This window comes from Artemia sp. Qi Xiang Cuo, chromosome 15 (assembly GCF_049724085.1).
Source record: "Artemia sp. Qi Xiang Cuo chromosome 15, ASM4972408v1, whole genome shotgun sequence".
Lineage (NCBI taxonomy): Eukaryota > Metazoa > Arthropoda > Branchiopoda > Anostraca > Artemiidae > Artemia > Artemia sp. Qi Xiang Cuo.
Genome location: NC_142808.1, coordinates 56574401 through 56589254, shown reverse-complemented (window position 1 = coordinate 56589254; position 14854 = coordinate 56574401). Strand labels below are relative to the sequence as shown.

The 14854-nt window shown below is 34.0% G+C and overlaps 1 protein-coding gene across 1 annotated transcript in view; it reads right to left on the bottom strand.

Moving 5' to 3' along the window:
• The window catches only part of Wdr82 (WD repeat domain 82), an 88482-nt gene extending 85029 nt beyond the window's left edge, over positions 1–3453 (bottom strand). The window contains exon 1 of the mRNA XM_089101871.1: positions 3266–3453. Within this exon, the coding sequence (XP_088957997.1) occupies positions 3266–3426 (161 nt within the window). The 5' untranslated portion in view covers positions 3427–3453. The remainder of the gene's footprint in view (positions 1–3265) is intronic.
• Between the last annotated feature and the right edge of the window lie 11401 nt (positions 3454–14854).

Genomic DNA, 14854 nt, shown 5'->3' with positions numbered 1-14854 from the left:
CAAGCCTACCAGCTAACACTGAAAGACAACTGTACAGAAGTATGTTCAGCTTCCTGTGACACAATAATATCTGCAAGTAGATTAGGAGAATTGTTGTGAGCCAGAAGAAGACTGTTGTGGACTCAAGAAGGCTTAGCATTCAAGAAGAAGAAGTTCAACTTTAGCATAAAGAGCAAGGTGTTGAGGAGATGACACCTTTTTTCCTATATGAAATAATTTCTTTTTGTTTTGAGTTTTAATGTTAAACTATTCAGACTACATTATTTTTCCAGCAAAGAGCAAATAACACTCTAGCTTTTAAGAGCATTAGCAACACCACACCTTCTTATTGTAGAAACAACCTCTATATATATATTTGTTGTATCAACCTCTATATATATAGAAAAAATTGAAAGCTCTTCTTAAGAATTTAGGACATAAATTGCAGTTTGATTTAAGATGCTGGATAAATTAAAAGTGGTTTGATTTGTTAAAATATAGAGGACATCAAAAACAAAGTATGATTTTTACACAACAATAAACATACAGAGTGGTCAAGCATGGGCACTCTAAGCAATGGAGAAAAATTTGCTACATGTTTTTCAGAGAAACTGCCTGCAGAGACTTTTTGGGTACCCTTGTGCAACTATATCTCAAACAGTAGGCTGTACAAAACATGTGGTTCAATCCTGCTTTCTAGGGCTATAATGAGATAAAGAAGGAGGTGGCTAGAGCATTTTCTCTTGATGAAGGATGACAGATTACTAAAGATTGTACTTATTGGCCAGCTGTCAAGAGGAAAACAAAAAGCATTAACAAAACATTAAAAATAGTGATATATAAATTTAGTAGCCTATAATGAAAAAAAAAATTGTAATGCACATGTTAAAACAAAAAAAAACATGAAAATAACTGTGAAGTGCAGAAACCTTTAAAGCTAATTTTTTTCATTTATCGTTGATAGTAACTATTACTTCAATTAATCTGAATGCCTAAGTTTGTTACAAGAACATGTTTATGGAAATTTTGAAAAACAGCCAGAAACCTCACAAAATGGTGTTTCATTGAAAAGAAACTGGAGTGTTGGCATTGGCCAAAACTCTTTGCTTTGGAGTGTTGGCATTGGCCAAAAAACATTGCCCACCTTTAACAACAAAGAGAATACTATTTTGCTGTAATGCAGCAATGTGGCTCCTTTTATTTTTTTAAGAAACAGATGAGAAGCTCAAAGGAGGCACCAGGATAGTGTTTAAAGCCTGCTTCCCTATTATAATTATCATTAATTTGTAAATCTATGTCTGAAAATTAGTAAAAAAAAAAAAAACAAGTTGATATAGCATAAAGCCCACCTGAAATCAGAGTTTCATTTTAAAAAAAACTAGAGCAAATGAGAATGAAAAAACAAAACTAAGGTAGCCTATGACACCTTTTGTTGAAACTAGATAGATATACACTTGTTGTATATGCATCTTTTAGGTCTAAGAAATAAGGAAAGAATATCCTGGATATAGCAGGGTACAATACCCAGTACTTGGGCAGCTAATTACCACTTCAACAGGTAAATCCATGTAAAAATCTGTAACCCTACCTAGAAATTTGATTGTTCTGCCATTTAAATTGTTTATTTTTTTTAATAAAAGTGTAATTAGCTTGAACATTTTAGCCACAGAAAAAGCTGAATATTTTAAATGCACCTATAGTCTAATCTTTTACAAAAAAAAATCAAAGCTTAAGCCTAGAAATTTGATTGTTTTAGCATTGAAATTGTTTATTTTTTAATAAAAATGCATTTTTTTTCACTGGTTTTGAAAATGCAATTCCTGACATTTCAGTAGAATTTTAAGCTATATCAATGAATTTTTCTAAATTTAAGAAAGATATTTGCATATCTTGAAAACCTCATATGCCTAAATTGGGATTGAGCAAAGATGTTAAGCTGAAAAATGTGTACTTGTACTGTATTTAAGCAGAAAATCTATTTTGAAAGATTTCACTTCTATAGCACAAAGATTTTTAAAGTTTATCAAAGTTTATCTAGAGTTACCTCTAGAGGGAGGAGAGGAGGAAAGTATGGTAAAATTCTACTTTAGCTACTTCTGGCTATCTTGGAAAAGGGTTAGGTTAGGAGAATGAAACTTTCAGGGATGGGTCTACAGGCTAAAATGTGTTCCAGGAAGGTAGCTTGAAGTACCTACCTCTACTCCTGCTCCCTCTAGAGGGTCCTGAAATTTTTCTACATGACATGTCTTATTAAAATTTTGACAAAATCACATTTTACCTTAATTTTCAGTTATAAGTTTCTTTTTCCTTGGCTTTGATTCTGAAAATGCAATTCCTGTTATTTGAGTAGAATTTCTAAGCCATGCCAATGTTTTTTTTTTCCAAAATTTAAAAAATGTATTTGTATATCTTTAAAACCTTACAAGTTGGGATTGAGAAAAGTTGTGAAGCTGAAAACAACAATTTTGTTGTACTTCATTTAGGCAGAAGATCTATTTTGCAACATTTCACTTTTATAACAGACAGATTTTTAAAGATCATCAAAGGTCAAGGCCCTAGAGGGAGAAGGAGTGGAGGTAGGTACTTCAAAATACCTTCCCATGACATACTTTAGCCTGTACATCCATCCCTGAAAGTTTGGTTTTCTAACCTAAACCCTTTCCAAGATAGCCAAGAGGGTCAATACCTACCAAATCATATTACTGAGTTAGGATTAAAGTGAATACACCATTTAATGCCTTTTTTTATGCTTATTACTAATATGATAAGCATTTCTATTGGAAAGGAATTTCAGCCCCCCCCCCCCGATATTTACCCTTTAAGGGTTAGGTTAGGTATAGCCTATATAGGGGGGGGGCTGAAATTCATTTCCAATAGAAATGCTTATTATATTTGTAATCAGAATAAAAAGGCATCAAATGGTGTATTCACTTTATTCCTAACTCAATAATATGATTTGGTAAATATTGACCGCCAAGAGTAGCTAAAGTAGAATTTTACCTGAGAAACACCTTCCCATGACATACTTTAGTCTATAGATCCATCCCTGAAAATTTTATTTTCTTAGCCTAACCCCCTTTCCATGATAGCAGGAAGTAGATAACTATAATTTGACCCTTTTAGTCAGGAAATTTGTCTAAAGTTAGGCCACTGTCTGTGTAGGCTACTGGGGGCCTTGCCCTAGTCTGAATCTACTGCACAAATGAAGTCTTATTTCAAAACAAAAGTTCCTCTTCTTGACCTCTTTAGAAGGAAACAATTAAATTCTGAAAACATTTAAACTTACACTCCCTTTTCAATTTCATAGATAACTATTTGATCATCATCACTGCTGGATATTAGTAATTCTCCACTAGATCCAAAGTCTAGGCTATTGATTCTGTCTGTATTCTCTCTAAAGACTTTTGCAACCTGAAAACTCTGGACTGTAGAATCAACCAGTTTCATGTTTTGAAATTTTGAATTTTACTTCAATTTTTATTTTATTCGTTTTCTTACCAAAATCGATGCTGGTTCACATTTATACTAGCGATTTTTTTTTACGTAAAAAGGCTCACGGATTACGGATGCAACAAAATTATGGGTAGCGCAATAGCACTACCTAAGCAAAGAATGATTCGGCCACAATGTAATATTTTATCTTTTATTTTCTTTTTGGACCAGGGCACTTTGTATCGAAGGAGTTTTTGTAGAAACTTTGAAAGGGTCTCATTCGATTAGAAATTCAAAGGGCTAGTGCCTTTTTTAATAGTCGAAAGTGATTCGAGGACAACCAGCCCACCCTCCACGCCCGTCATTTCTCCAAACACATCCAATCAAAATTTGAGATGAACTTTTGTTCAACGTAGTTTAAAGGTTCGGAAATTATGTTTTTGAGAATGACAACCCCTCATAGCCCTTAGGGCAAGGGCTGTAAGTTGTTCCCTGGGTGCACATAAGGTTTTTATCGAAAGAGTGGTATTATAAACCTCGGAGGTGGCTCATTGAACTGGTATTCAGAAGTTCTAGTGAGCTTTTTGATATTAAAAGTGATAGAAGGGCAGCTAGCACCCCTTTTTTGGCTTTAGACAAGGACACTTTGTATAAGAGGATTTGTCGTAGAAATTTTGAAAGAGACTCATTCAATTTGAAATCGCAACGTCTAGTACCCTTTTAAATAGTCGAAAGTGATTGGAGGGTAACCAGCCATCCTTACACCCATAATTTCCTCAAAATCATCCAATCAAAGGTTTTAGATAGCTATTTTGTTCAGCGTAGTGGAAAGGTCCATTAATTATATCTCTGAAGATGACAACCCCCACAACCCTCAGGGCAAGTTTTGTAAGCTATGGCCTGGGGCATATAAAGTTTTTTTATGGAAAGGGTGGTCGTATAGAATTCGGAGGGGGCTCATTAGATTGGATATTAGAAGTTCTAGCGCCTTTTTAAGAATAAAAGTGTTGGAGGGAACCATCCCTCCCCCCCCCCCCATTACGGTGTCTCTTTTCCCCAAAATGAATCCAACAGAAATTTTGAGATAGCTATTTGGTCAAAAACAGTCCAAAGGTCACATACCAAGGCCTTTAGGGTTAACAAAAAAAAACAGAGTCTGGGGGCAGGGATTATAAGTTATGCCCTGGGCGCATATAAGCTTTTTATGCAAAGTATGGTTGCGTGAACTTTAAAGGAGGCTCATTCGATGGAAATCTAAAGTTCTAGTTCTCTTTTAAGAGTCGAAAGTGACGGACGGCAACTAGCCCCCCTCCCTCCCTGACACCCACATTTCCCATATCGCACGATAGAAATCCTAAGACTGCCTCTTTGTTCACCGCAATCCACAGAGCATATCACTATACCTTCAGTGTGAACACAACCCTTCAGAGCCAAGGGGCAAGGGTTGTAAGTTATGCCCCGGGCATATAAGGCACTTATGGAACTGATTGTCGTATAGATTTCAGATCGGATCGGGCTAATTTAATTAAAAGTGAGAAGATCTAGACCCCTTTTTAAGAGTCAATCAAAAGTGAATGGAGGGGAACCAGCCCCTCCCACACAAGCGTATCATTCCCCAAAATAAATCCGATCAAATTTTTAAGAAAACTATCTTGTTCAGCATTGTGGAAAGGTCCGGTAATTGTGTTTTTGGAGATGTCAACCTCCACACAATCCTCAAATTAAGGGATATAATTCAGTCAGGTCGTTCATTGTTTATATATAAGACATATTTTTGAAATATTTTATACAGTATATGTTATCGTCACGCACATTTAAACTTTATTTTCAAAAAAACGAAGGGAATGTAGGTGAGCCTTTCAGAAAATGTTGAGGGGACTGTTGAACTAAATCAAAACACGTAATATGTATACAAATTGTCAAAGAGGCGTAACTTGCGAATGACTGGGTATATTGATATGGAATTTTCAGGAAATGATAAGGAAGATAATCAAAAAGGGAATATTTGCATGCTACCACTGCCACTACAACTACCACTACTACTACTACAACCCCACTACTCCATTTACAATATTGAGGGGAAATTTGAACTAAATCGAAAGATGCTATGTGCTGGTACATGGTCAAAAGAGCGTATCTCAAGAATTGATTTGGTTATTAGATAAAAGGGGAAAATCATCTGACCAAAAGGCAGTGTGTGTACGCTACTAATAATACGTCTATCACTGCTACATTTACTACTGCTAGTACTACTTCTGTTGCAACTAATTATAAAGGAAACACGTTAGTACTTCTACTGCTACTAGCACTACTGCTATTATTATTAATACTACTACTAGTAATACAAAAACTACTACTATGGCTGCTTTTACAACTACACCTAAGGGTATGAAAGTGAAATTTTCTAGGAATTTTTTTAGGGGGGAGGTGAACTTAATCACAACACGCCGTTGGTATGCAGGTCGTCAAAAGGTTGTAAGCAATATATCTTAGGAACAGTTTGGTCTGTGAAGTTAAAACTACCAGGGCTTGTTATAGAGCATGTTCAACTTACCAAAAGAAAATATTTGCATTCTATTGCTACTGCTTCTACTCATACTAGTACTGCTGCTACTATTATTATCACTTCTGCTACTACTACTACCACTAAAACAAAGGCCACTACTATTAATTCTACTGCTATTACTACTGCTGCTGCTACTAAAACTAGGTTTATTAAGGTGAACAATTGGGAAAACATTTAAACTGTAAGAAACATAATTAAAACACACTATGCCCACACAGGTTGTTCAGAGGACGCATCAGAAATGCTTTAGGACAGGTTTTTGGTGTTAAGTTTAAACTTGTAGCGTGTGTTGAAGGGGATATTGAAGAAATCAAAGTTGCTCTGCGCATACTGCTATTAATACAATTACATCTATTGCTACTACGCAAGCTTATAGTATTAAGGCCAGGCTTTCAAGGAATATTCAGGTAGATTTTGAACTAAATCAAAAACTTTTAGTGCCATTTTTAAGAGTCAAAAGAGATTGGAGGGCATGCAGCCCTCATCCCAAACCCATTCATTTTCTGAACACATCTAATCCAAAGTTTTGATAGTCATTCTGTTCAGCTTAGTAGAACGGCCCAGTAAGTTTGTCTCTAGAGATATTGGGTCTGTCAACTCTCCACAATTATGTAATCGGTCCATTTTGCTTTAAAACTAAATGTTGCTTTAAAATTAAATCGAAAGGCACTGTGCCAATAAGACAACTCAGCACTATATCAATTTGTACTTTACTGAAAAAATAAATAATGACCATGGATTGTCTGTTTGATATACATATACCGATATTTAAACCTTAAAGTTTCAAGAATTTTTATTTATTCAAGTCAAAAAAGTGAAAGTATTTAAAATGTATTTTGTTTTCAGTGAAGTGCAAATATTTTCTGGTCTTGAGAAGACATGGGGGTTGTCATCACCAATCACGGTAATTTTTGCTCGTTTTGATTGACTTTGTTATTTATTGTAGTTTGTGTTTGTTTTGGGTTTATTTATTTATTGAAGATGATCTGTGCTAGCTTTACGCTTGGAAGGTTATTTGACTTTATTTCGGCTCCTTTTTGATTTAATGGAGCTCTTTACTTTTCTCTGAAAAACTTGTTTTGTGGAAGAAGTTTCTTAAATTAATTGCAAAAACACTAATTCAGAAACATTGTAGAATCATTGTAGCCTTTGAACAAAGAAATCTAGTATCAGGTATTTAAACAGGGAAGGCACAGGAATAGGCTAAATCAAGCTCTAGAAGCCAAGAAGAAACATTGAATAGGTTAATCTATACTAGCAGATGCTAGTTGTGCCTGATAAGTCATATGATTTTATTTTCTGTCATAGAGATAGCACAGTTCTATGGACATTTACAAAAAAAATTAAATCATGCAAAATAATGTCTAAGACCAAATATTTTCTAAAATTTTAATGACATCGAGAAGCACAATCAATTTTTAAATTACTTGCTTCGACACTCGTAATTCATGACTTGCTGATCGAACCTACCTTTCCAATTCAACTTTTAACTTAGTTTCCCACAGCTGACACTACTTTATCTCTTGAACAGGGCTTGTTTTGAATAAAGTTACATTGCGGATCAGCATTTGCTTTCTAGTGGCAAGCAAAGATTCTGCTGATACACATTGTGGAGCATTTCCTTACTTTTCTTGTTTGTTTTTCTTGTCTAGCGTTTGTGTGGTTTCTTTTTTTCAAACGTTTCATTTAGGTGTTTCTTCTTGATTTGTTCCGTTGATAAAGACTTTTGAATGTAAAGCCAACACATTTTGATTTTTATTACTAGTTTCAGAATAAAATTTTTCTATTTATCACTGTCTAATTAAACAAATAAGCCCGTTTTTAAGACATTTTGTTTCAATTGCAAACGACCCACAAATGAAGGTTTTGTTGCCGTCTCACAAAAGTTACATAGAATTGTTGATCTACAAGCCGTTTTTGTTTACTTTGTGAATCCATTTTTTATTAAGCAATATGTTTCGGCAGTCAGAAAAAAAATTGCTGATCATTTTGCTATCTTGTATGCAGTTTGCGTCTTGTAGCAAATGTAAAGAGGGGTTTCTGTATTTGGATAAAAGATAAGATAGAAACTTCATTGTTGATTCTAAGGTAAGGTTTTAACTACTAAATTTTTATCATCCTATTTGCTTGTTATTGATGCTTTGTTTTCTGTTTTTAAACGGAAGGTTTTTATTATCAGGCTATTGGAATAAATTTTTGTCTCATTAGATTGTTCAAAACAAAGACTGAAAAATTTTCGACATTTGAAAATCGAAAGCTTCAAACCAATTATTCGTTAAATTTTTGAATGGATTTTTTTCAGGATTTACATACAAAATTAAATTTATGCTACTTTTTAGATGGATGCATGAACCCTACTACTCTTTAGCTACTTACTTGTCGCGAGAATAGGTTCTTAATAAGTAAAATGTATACTGCGTACTCGATGTGAGGAGTTAGCACTTGGTTATGGTCATGTGTTAGATGAGGTTCAATCGAGTACTACTGATTTTATTTTGTATGGATGAGTGGTAATCTTGATATTTCATGTTTGAATAATGATAATTTGGAGTGTTTTGACCTTACGTCGTGTAATGATCTAAATGCATAAGCAGGAATTCTTATGTGTACTACTCAACATTCAGGCATAAAATTTATAAAGTGTTTGTTCGATCTCGACTACTTTCTACTTCTTATGGTGATGTAATAATTAATCAGTCTTCTGGTGATTTTCTTGTGGCGGCAGTGACTTCGTTTTTACGTACCAAAAATAAAGAACACAAAGGAAAGGGAAATGTAAAAATAAAATATTGATAAATCAGTAGTTTGTGGTAACGAACTGTAAGTAAGGAGTGACCCGGCTCAATAGAAACCGAAACTCTAAAAAACAGAATTTGAATACCAATAGATCCATCAAAAGAATCTAATTTTTATGCTGATTTTAAAAATATAAGTTTCATCAAGTTCAGTCCTACCCAACAAAAGTTCCGAGCCTGAAAAAATTTACCTTATTTTCGAAAAAAAGGAGAAACACCTCCTAAATTTCATAGAATATTAATGAAAATCGTACAATCAGATTCAGTGTATCAGAGAAAATTAAGGTAGAGGTTTCAAGTTCCTATCCGTAAAAATGTGAAACTTTGTATTTTCTGCCAGAAGAAAGATCACGGATACGTGTTTATTTGTTTTTTTGCTGTTTTTTCCCAGGGGTGATTGTATCGACCCAGTGTTCCTATAATGTCACGAGAGGGCTAATTCAAATGGCAATTAAAAGTTCTAGTGCCTTTTATAAGTGACCACAAATTGGAGGGCAACTAGGCCCCTTCCCACGCTCATTTTTTCACAAAATCACTGCATTAAAATTTTGAGATAGCCTTTTTTCAACATAGTCGAAAAATCTAATAACTATGTATTGTAGGACGGCTTAATCCCCCACAGTCCCCGGAGGAAGGGCTGCAAGTTATGAACTTTGCCCATTAGTATTGGTTATTGGGAAATATACAGACGTTTTCAGGGGGGATATTTTCTGGTGCAAGGGGGGGAGCAGGATCAGGGGATAGGGTTACGTGGGAAGATCTTTCCAGGGAGGAGTTTCATCATTAGGGAAGATATTTTCCATGAAGAGGGTGCTGGATTTCTCAGCATTATTTAAAAGACAATGAGAAATTAAATTTAAAAAAAACTAGTTTTTCAACTGAAAGTAAGGAGCAACTTTAAAACTTAAAACGAACAGAATTTATTACGTATGTGAGGGAGTTCGCCCCCTCATCAATACTTCGCTCTTTACGCTAAAGTATTTTTCGTAATTTCAAGAGCAATTTATTCTAATTAAACAGCTTTTGTAATTCAGGGGACATTCTTAAAGAATTGGAACAAAATTCTAACTTTAACGTAAAGAGCGAGGTATTGATGAGGGGGTGAACCACCTCATATTACTTATACGGAGGAGTTGGTCCCCTCGTCAAGACCACGCTCTTTACGCTAAAGTTATAATTTTGTTTAAAAATGGACGATGTAAACAATCATTTTGTTTGTCTTATTTTTTGGCCAATCTTAGCATTTAATATTTTCTTAGGCAGCTTCATAACCATGATTTTTATGTGAATAAATAAAAAACAAGCTTTTCCACTGAAACTTAGGAGCGACATTAAAACTAAAAACGATCTGAAATTATTCCGGAAAGAGGCTGTCCCCTCCTCAACGCCCCGCTCTTTACCCTAAAGTTTGACTCTTTCTCACAACTCTGCTTTTTAAAACAATAAAACACTTTACTAAGTGTTATGTCACAGGGAGAGGCTTATGATGAATTTGAAAGTCTGTTTAATACGTTTGATAATTTTCTAGGCATATTTCACCCAATATTTGATTCGACATATCTAGTAAGGACAGTCAAGGTGAAGAAAATGCCAAAAAGCCATGAGTAATCCAAAAGCTTCTTTGACTAGCCCAGAAAAGAAATGCTTAATTGACTCCATAGTCACAGGAGGAATTCAATTATTTTAAAAATAATGGTAATGGAGCTAATAACCTTTAAAAATATGGCAAGAAATTTGAAAATAATGAAGAGAACATGAAAGATGCGCGGGAAATCATTAATGAAATATAAAATTGTGGGAAGATGACTGAAACTCCAACAGAGCCCAAATTTTACAGATTCGTTGTTGAAAGGTAGAAGATTTCTGAGGGTTTTAGGTTCAAAATAGAAGGATTAGCTAGTGAAAGCTTTTTAGATTGACAATTGTTTGGGGACTATTATGTAACACATTGATGTTTGAAATTTTGACTTGCGCCCTAATTAAGTTACTGTAAATCTAATTTAATCTATACTCCACTTCACCTCTATTAATGCTAATACCCCATTAGATATTTTTTTCAATTTCTATTTGTACTTGGAAACTTCCAACAGAAGTTTCTAACAGAAATTTCAACAGAAGTGTCGCTTGATAATTATTTTCGCTTGATAAGAAAGTATACCATAGCGCGGATAATGCCTAGAGCATTATTTATTTTCTAAATTTCAATCTTTCCCATATAATATAATGTTCTACCCATATAAAATTTATCAGAAGACCGAGGAATTTTGAATGCCCAACTTTGTACATTTTTCAGAATCGTATCTTTTCTACTATTCAGTAACGAACCTATGTGTAGTTGGGATTTAAACGCTGTTATGATATTATATAATTTTGGTTCTTTCCTTAATTTTTGTGACAAAACCCTCCTCACCGCCCCGCTCTTTACGCTAATGTTTGACTCTTTCTCACAAATCTACTTTTTAAAACAATAAAATACCTTAGCGTAAAGAGCGAGGCGTTGAGGAGGGGACAGCCTTTTCATATACGGAATAATTTCTGTTCGTTTTAAGTTTTAATGTCACTCTTTACTTTCAGTTAAGAAAAAAAATATTTAATTTAGACAAGAACTGAGTGTTGTGTCACAGGGAGAGGTTTATGATCAATTTGAGAATCTGTTTAATATGTTTGACAATTTTTTAGGTATGCTTCAACCAATATTATTATTATTAATATATTTAAATATCATTAACAATAGTTTAAGTTGTAATGATAAAAGTAAGCAAGTATAAAATGATTGAATCTACATTGTCTACCCCTTTAAAATTAGGCAAAAAGACAAGAAAGATATTTAAGATAGTTTTCAATTCATAGAATGACTTAAAAACTGGATATATAGGAATGTCTTAAATCTATTCTGTGTTTAATTAGAAAAAAATAATTTTTGAGCAAGGGAATTAAAGTGTTGAAATGCTATAGCAGCAATAAACATATAGGCAGTAGAAAACCAAAGTGTGGTTTCAAGGATGACCATACGCAGGGAAAAAAGCATATGTCCAACTTTTATTTGAATTCCTGAACAAACTTACGTTTGTCCTTAATAGTCAGTTTGCTGACAGGAAACATTTTGGCAGGATAAAAAGATTTTCTCTTCTTATTTGCAGCGTTATAATTTTTGCTTATTTCGGATACTCCTTTTGACAAAATTTCTGCATCTAAACAGTATCTAAACATGACTTCTGAGAACAAAAAAACTGGCTTTTGAATATGAGCAAAATTTTGTGCATCTTTTGCAAAAATTTGTTCAAGAGGAAATCCACATCAGACAGCGCAACAACTCCCATATGAGTTGTTACAATTAATAAGTATTACTTATTAGGAAATTTCCTTTTCTTTTTGTAAAGATAGTTGATCAGTTCCATTCAAAACAAAAATAAAAATAAAAAATTATGTTATTTTAGGTATGTTCTAAGACCCATTTAAACGTGGTTTTTCTATTTTAATATGTTAATTAATATTTATTTATTTTCTAAAACCCGTTAATTATGTTCTAAAACCCGTTAAAACGTGGCTTTTCTATTTTAATATGTTAATTAATAATGTTTATTTATGGTCTAAAACCCGTTAATTATGTTCTAAAACCTGTTAAATCGTGGTTTTTCTATTTTAATATGTTAATTAATTATGTTTATTTATGTTCTAAAGCCGTTAATTATGTTCTAAAACCCGTCGAAACGTGGCTTTTCTATTTTAATATGTTAAATAATTATGTTTATTTATGTTCTAAAACCCCTTTAAAACGTGAGTTTTCTATTTTAATATGCTAATTAATTATGTTTATTTGTGTTCTAAAACCCGTTTATTATGTTCTAAAACCTGTCAAAACGTGGCTTTTCTATTTTAAAATGTTAATTAATTATGTTTAATTATGTTCTAAAAACCCCTTAATTATGTTCTAAAACCTGCTAAAACGTGAGTTTTCTATTTTAGTATGTTAATTAATTACGCTTATTAATATTCTAAAATCCGTTAATTGTGTTCTAAAACCCATTAAAACGCGGCTTTTATATTTTAATAGTATAATACTAAACGCACTTTCTCTTAATTTGTTCTCAAAATGAAGTAAAAGGTAAAAAATCAAATTAAATGATTTTGCCTACTCTAAACGAGTTGGTATTTTTTCAGTGCTTCACCTTAATATTCAAGGACTTTGCTCATCTTTTGATGAGCTGAAACTCCTGATAATATTGAATGATGTGAAAATTTCCTGATTCAAATAAGGATATGCTTTTAGATATTCCTGGATATGGGGTGGAGAGGCTGAAAAGGAAATAGATGGCGAGAAGTGGCATTGCACTTTATATTGCCAATTGTCTTGCATACAATGTCCAAAGTAATTTGAGCAGAAGTGAGGAAGTAATTTTTAAATCCCTTTTTATTGAGATTAGGTCAGGGTGTAATCGTTTAGCGGTGAGTTTGGTTTACAGGTCCCCTAGTGGATCTGTTCCTTCGTTTATAAAAATTCTAGAAGAGGTTGTGGACTCAGTCCAAAAGCATCCCTGTGAATAAACCCTTATGGGGGATTTCAACCTCAACCTGTTGGATCAAAAGTCTGCATCAGCTATAGATGTTTTGCCAATAATGCTTTCTTTGGGAACCATACCTTCAGATTGTATGCCAACCCGAGCTACTGAGACACAAGCGTCTCTTATTGATAATATTTTTATCACTGGATGTCTTAGATAATTTATTGCTAATTAGTGATGTTTCTGAACACTTTCCTGCTATTTCCCAATATAAGAGTGTCAATCAGGACCAGCCTATAGCAACACTATCTAATCTCCTATTTTTCCGTTTTGGTTATACTGAGCTGAGTCTACTTAGTTCTTGTCTGACTGATCAGCCATGGGATAGTTTGGTTTCTGAATCAGATCATAACCACTCTTTTCATATTTTTTATGATTTAGTGAAACAAAGTATCCTAGAAGTTTGCTATCAGAGTCCAGCGCCTCACACTTTAAAAAGGATAGCACTACTGAATCCATGGATGACTCCAGGTCTCCATAAAAGCTATAACTGGAAACATTGTTTGTGGAAGCTTTATAAAGCTAAATCATCTGCAGCTCATCATCAATGTTCAAGGCCTATAGGAGTATATTTAATTCTGTGTTGAACAGCTAAGTCTCAGTATTATCATTGGAAATTTTATGTGTGTGGAAAGGTTGTTAGGTATATAATTAATATACGTGGTATATAATTAATTTGGTTCTTAGACGTATTCCCCTCTGCCTTCAGTTCCAACAACGCTGATTATCGATGGTAACTGTCCAAGAAGAAAAAGATGTTCAGCTAAAGCTTACTTCTTATTTTGCTAATATAGGAAAGACAACTGCTTCCTGTGCAAGCTCTGCAAATACCTGCTACGATTTCACAGCCTGTCTTGGACCCTCATTTTTAAATTCAATGGTCTTGAACTCTGTTTCTGAGTTTGAGGTAACTCGTATTGTGAATTCTCTTGAGGATCATCAAACAGTTCGTTGTAACGAACTGTAAGTAAGGAGCGACCTGGCTGAATAGTAACCAAAACTCTATTAAGCGGAATTTTGATACCAATAGATACATTAAAAAAATCATTATTTTGTGCTGATTTCAAATATAAAAGTTTCATTAAGTTTAATCTTACCCATCAATAGTTACATGCCTGAGGAAATTTGCTTTATATTCGAAAAAAAGGGGGAAACACCCTCTGAAAGTCATATAACCTTAATGAAAATCACACCATTAGAATCAGCAGTTAAAACAACCCTACAGTAGGGGTTCTAGTCAAGCTTTTCGACCTTATAATTTAGCCTCTTTTGCATGGGCCGTAGCTGACGTTGGTTTTCAGTTCGGTGTGTCCTGGGGTTCCTCCGGGGCTGATTCACTGTCTGATCCAGTGGAGCTGGTCTCAGATGACTCATCTCAGGGCTTTCAGGGGTGGTCCTTTGTGGCTTCGGGGTGTCACCTGCACTAGCTTCATATACTTCTAGGCCTCTTGAGGTTGAATGTTTATTTCCCATTTTCTCATGTTGAATTGTTGTTTCGGGAGAGTTAAAAGATTCTTGAA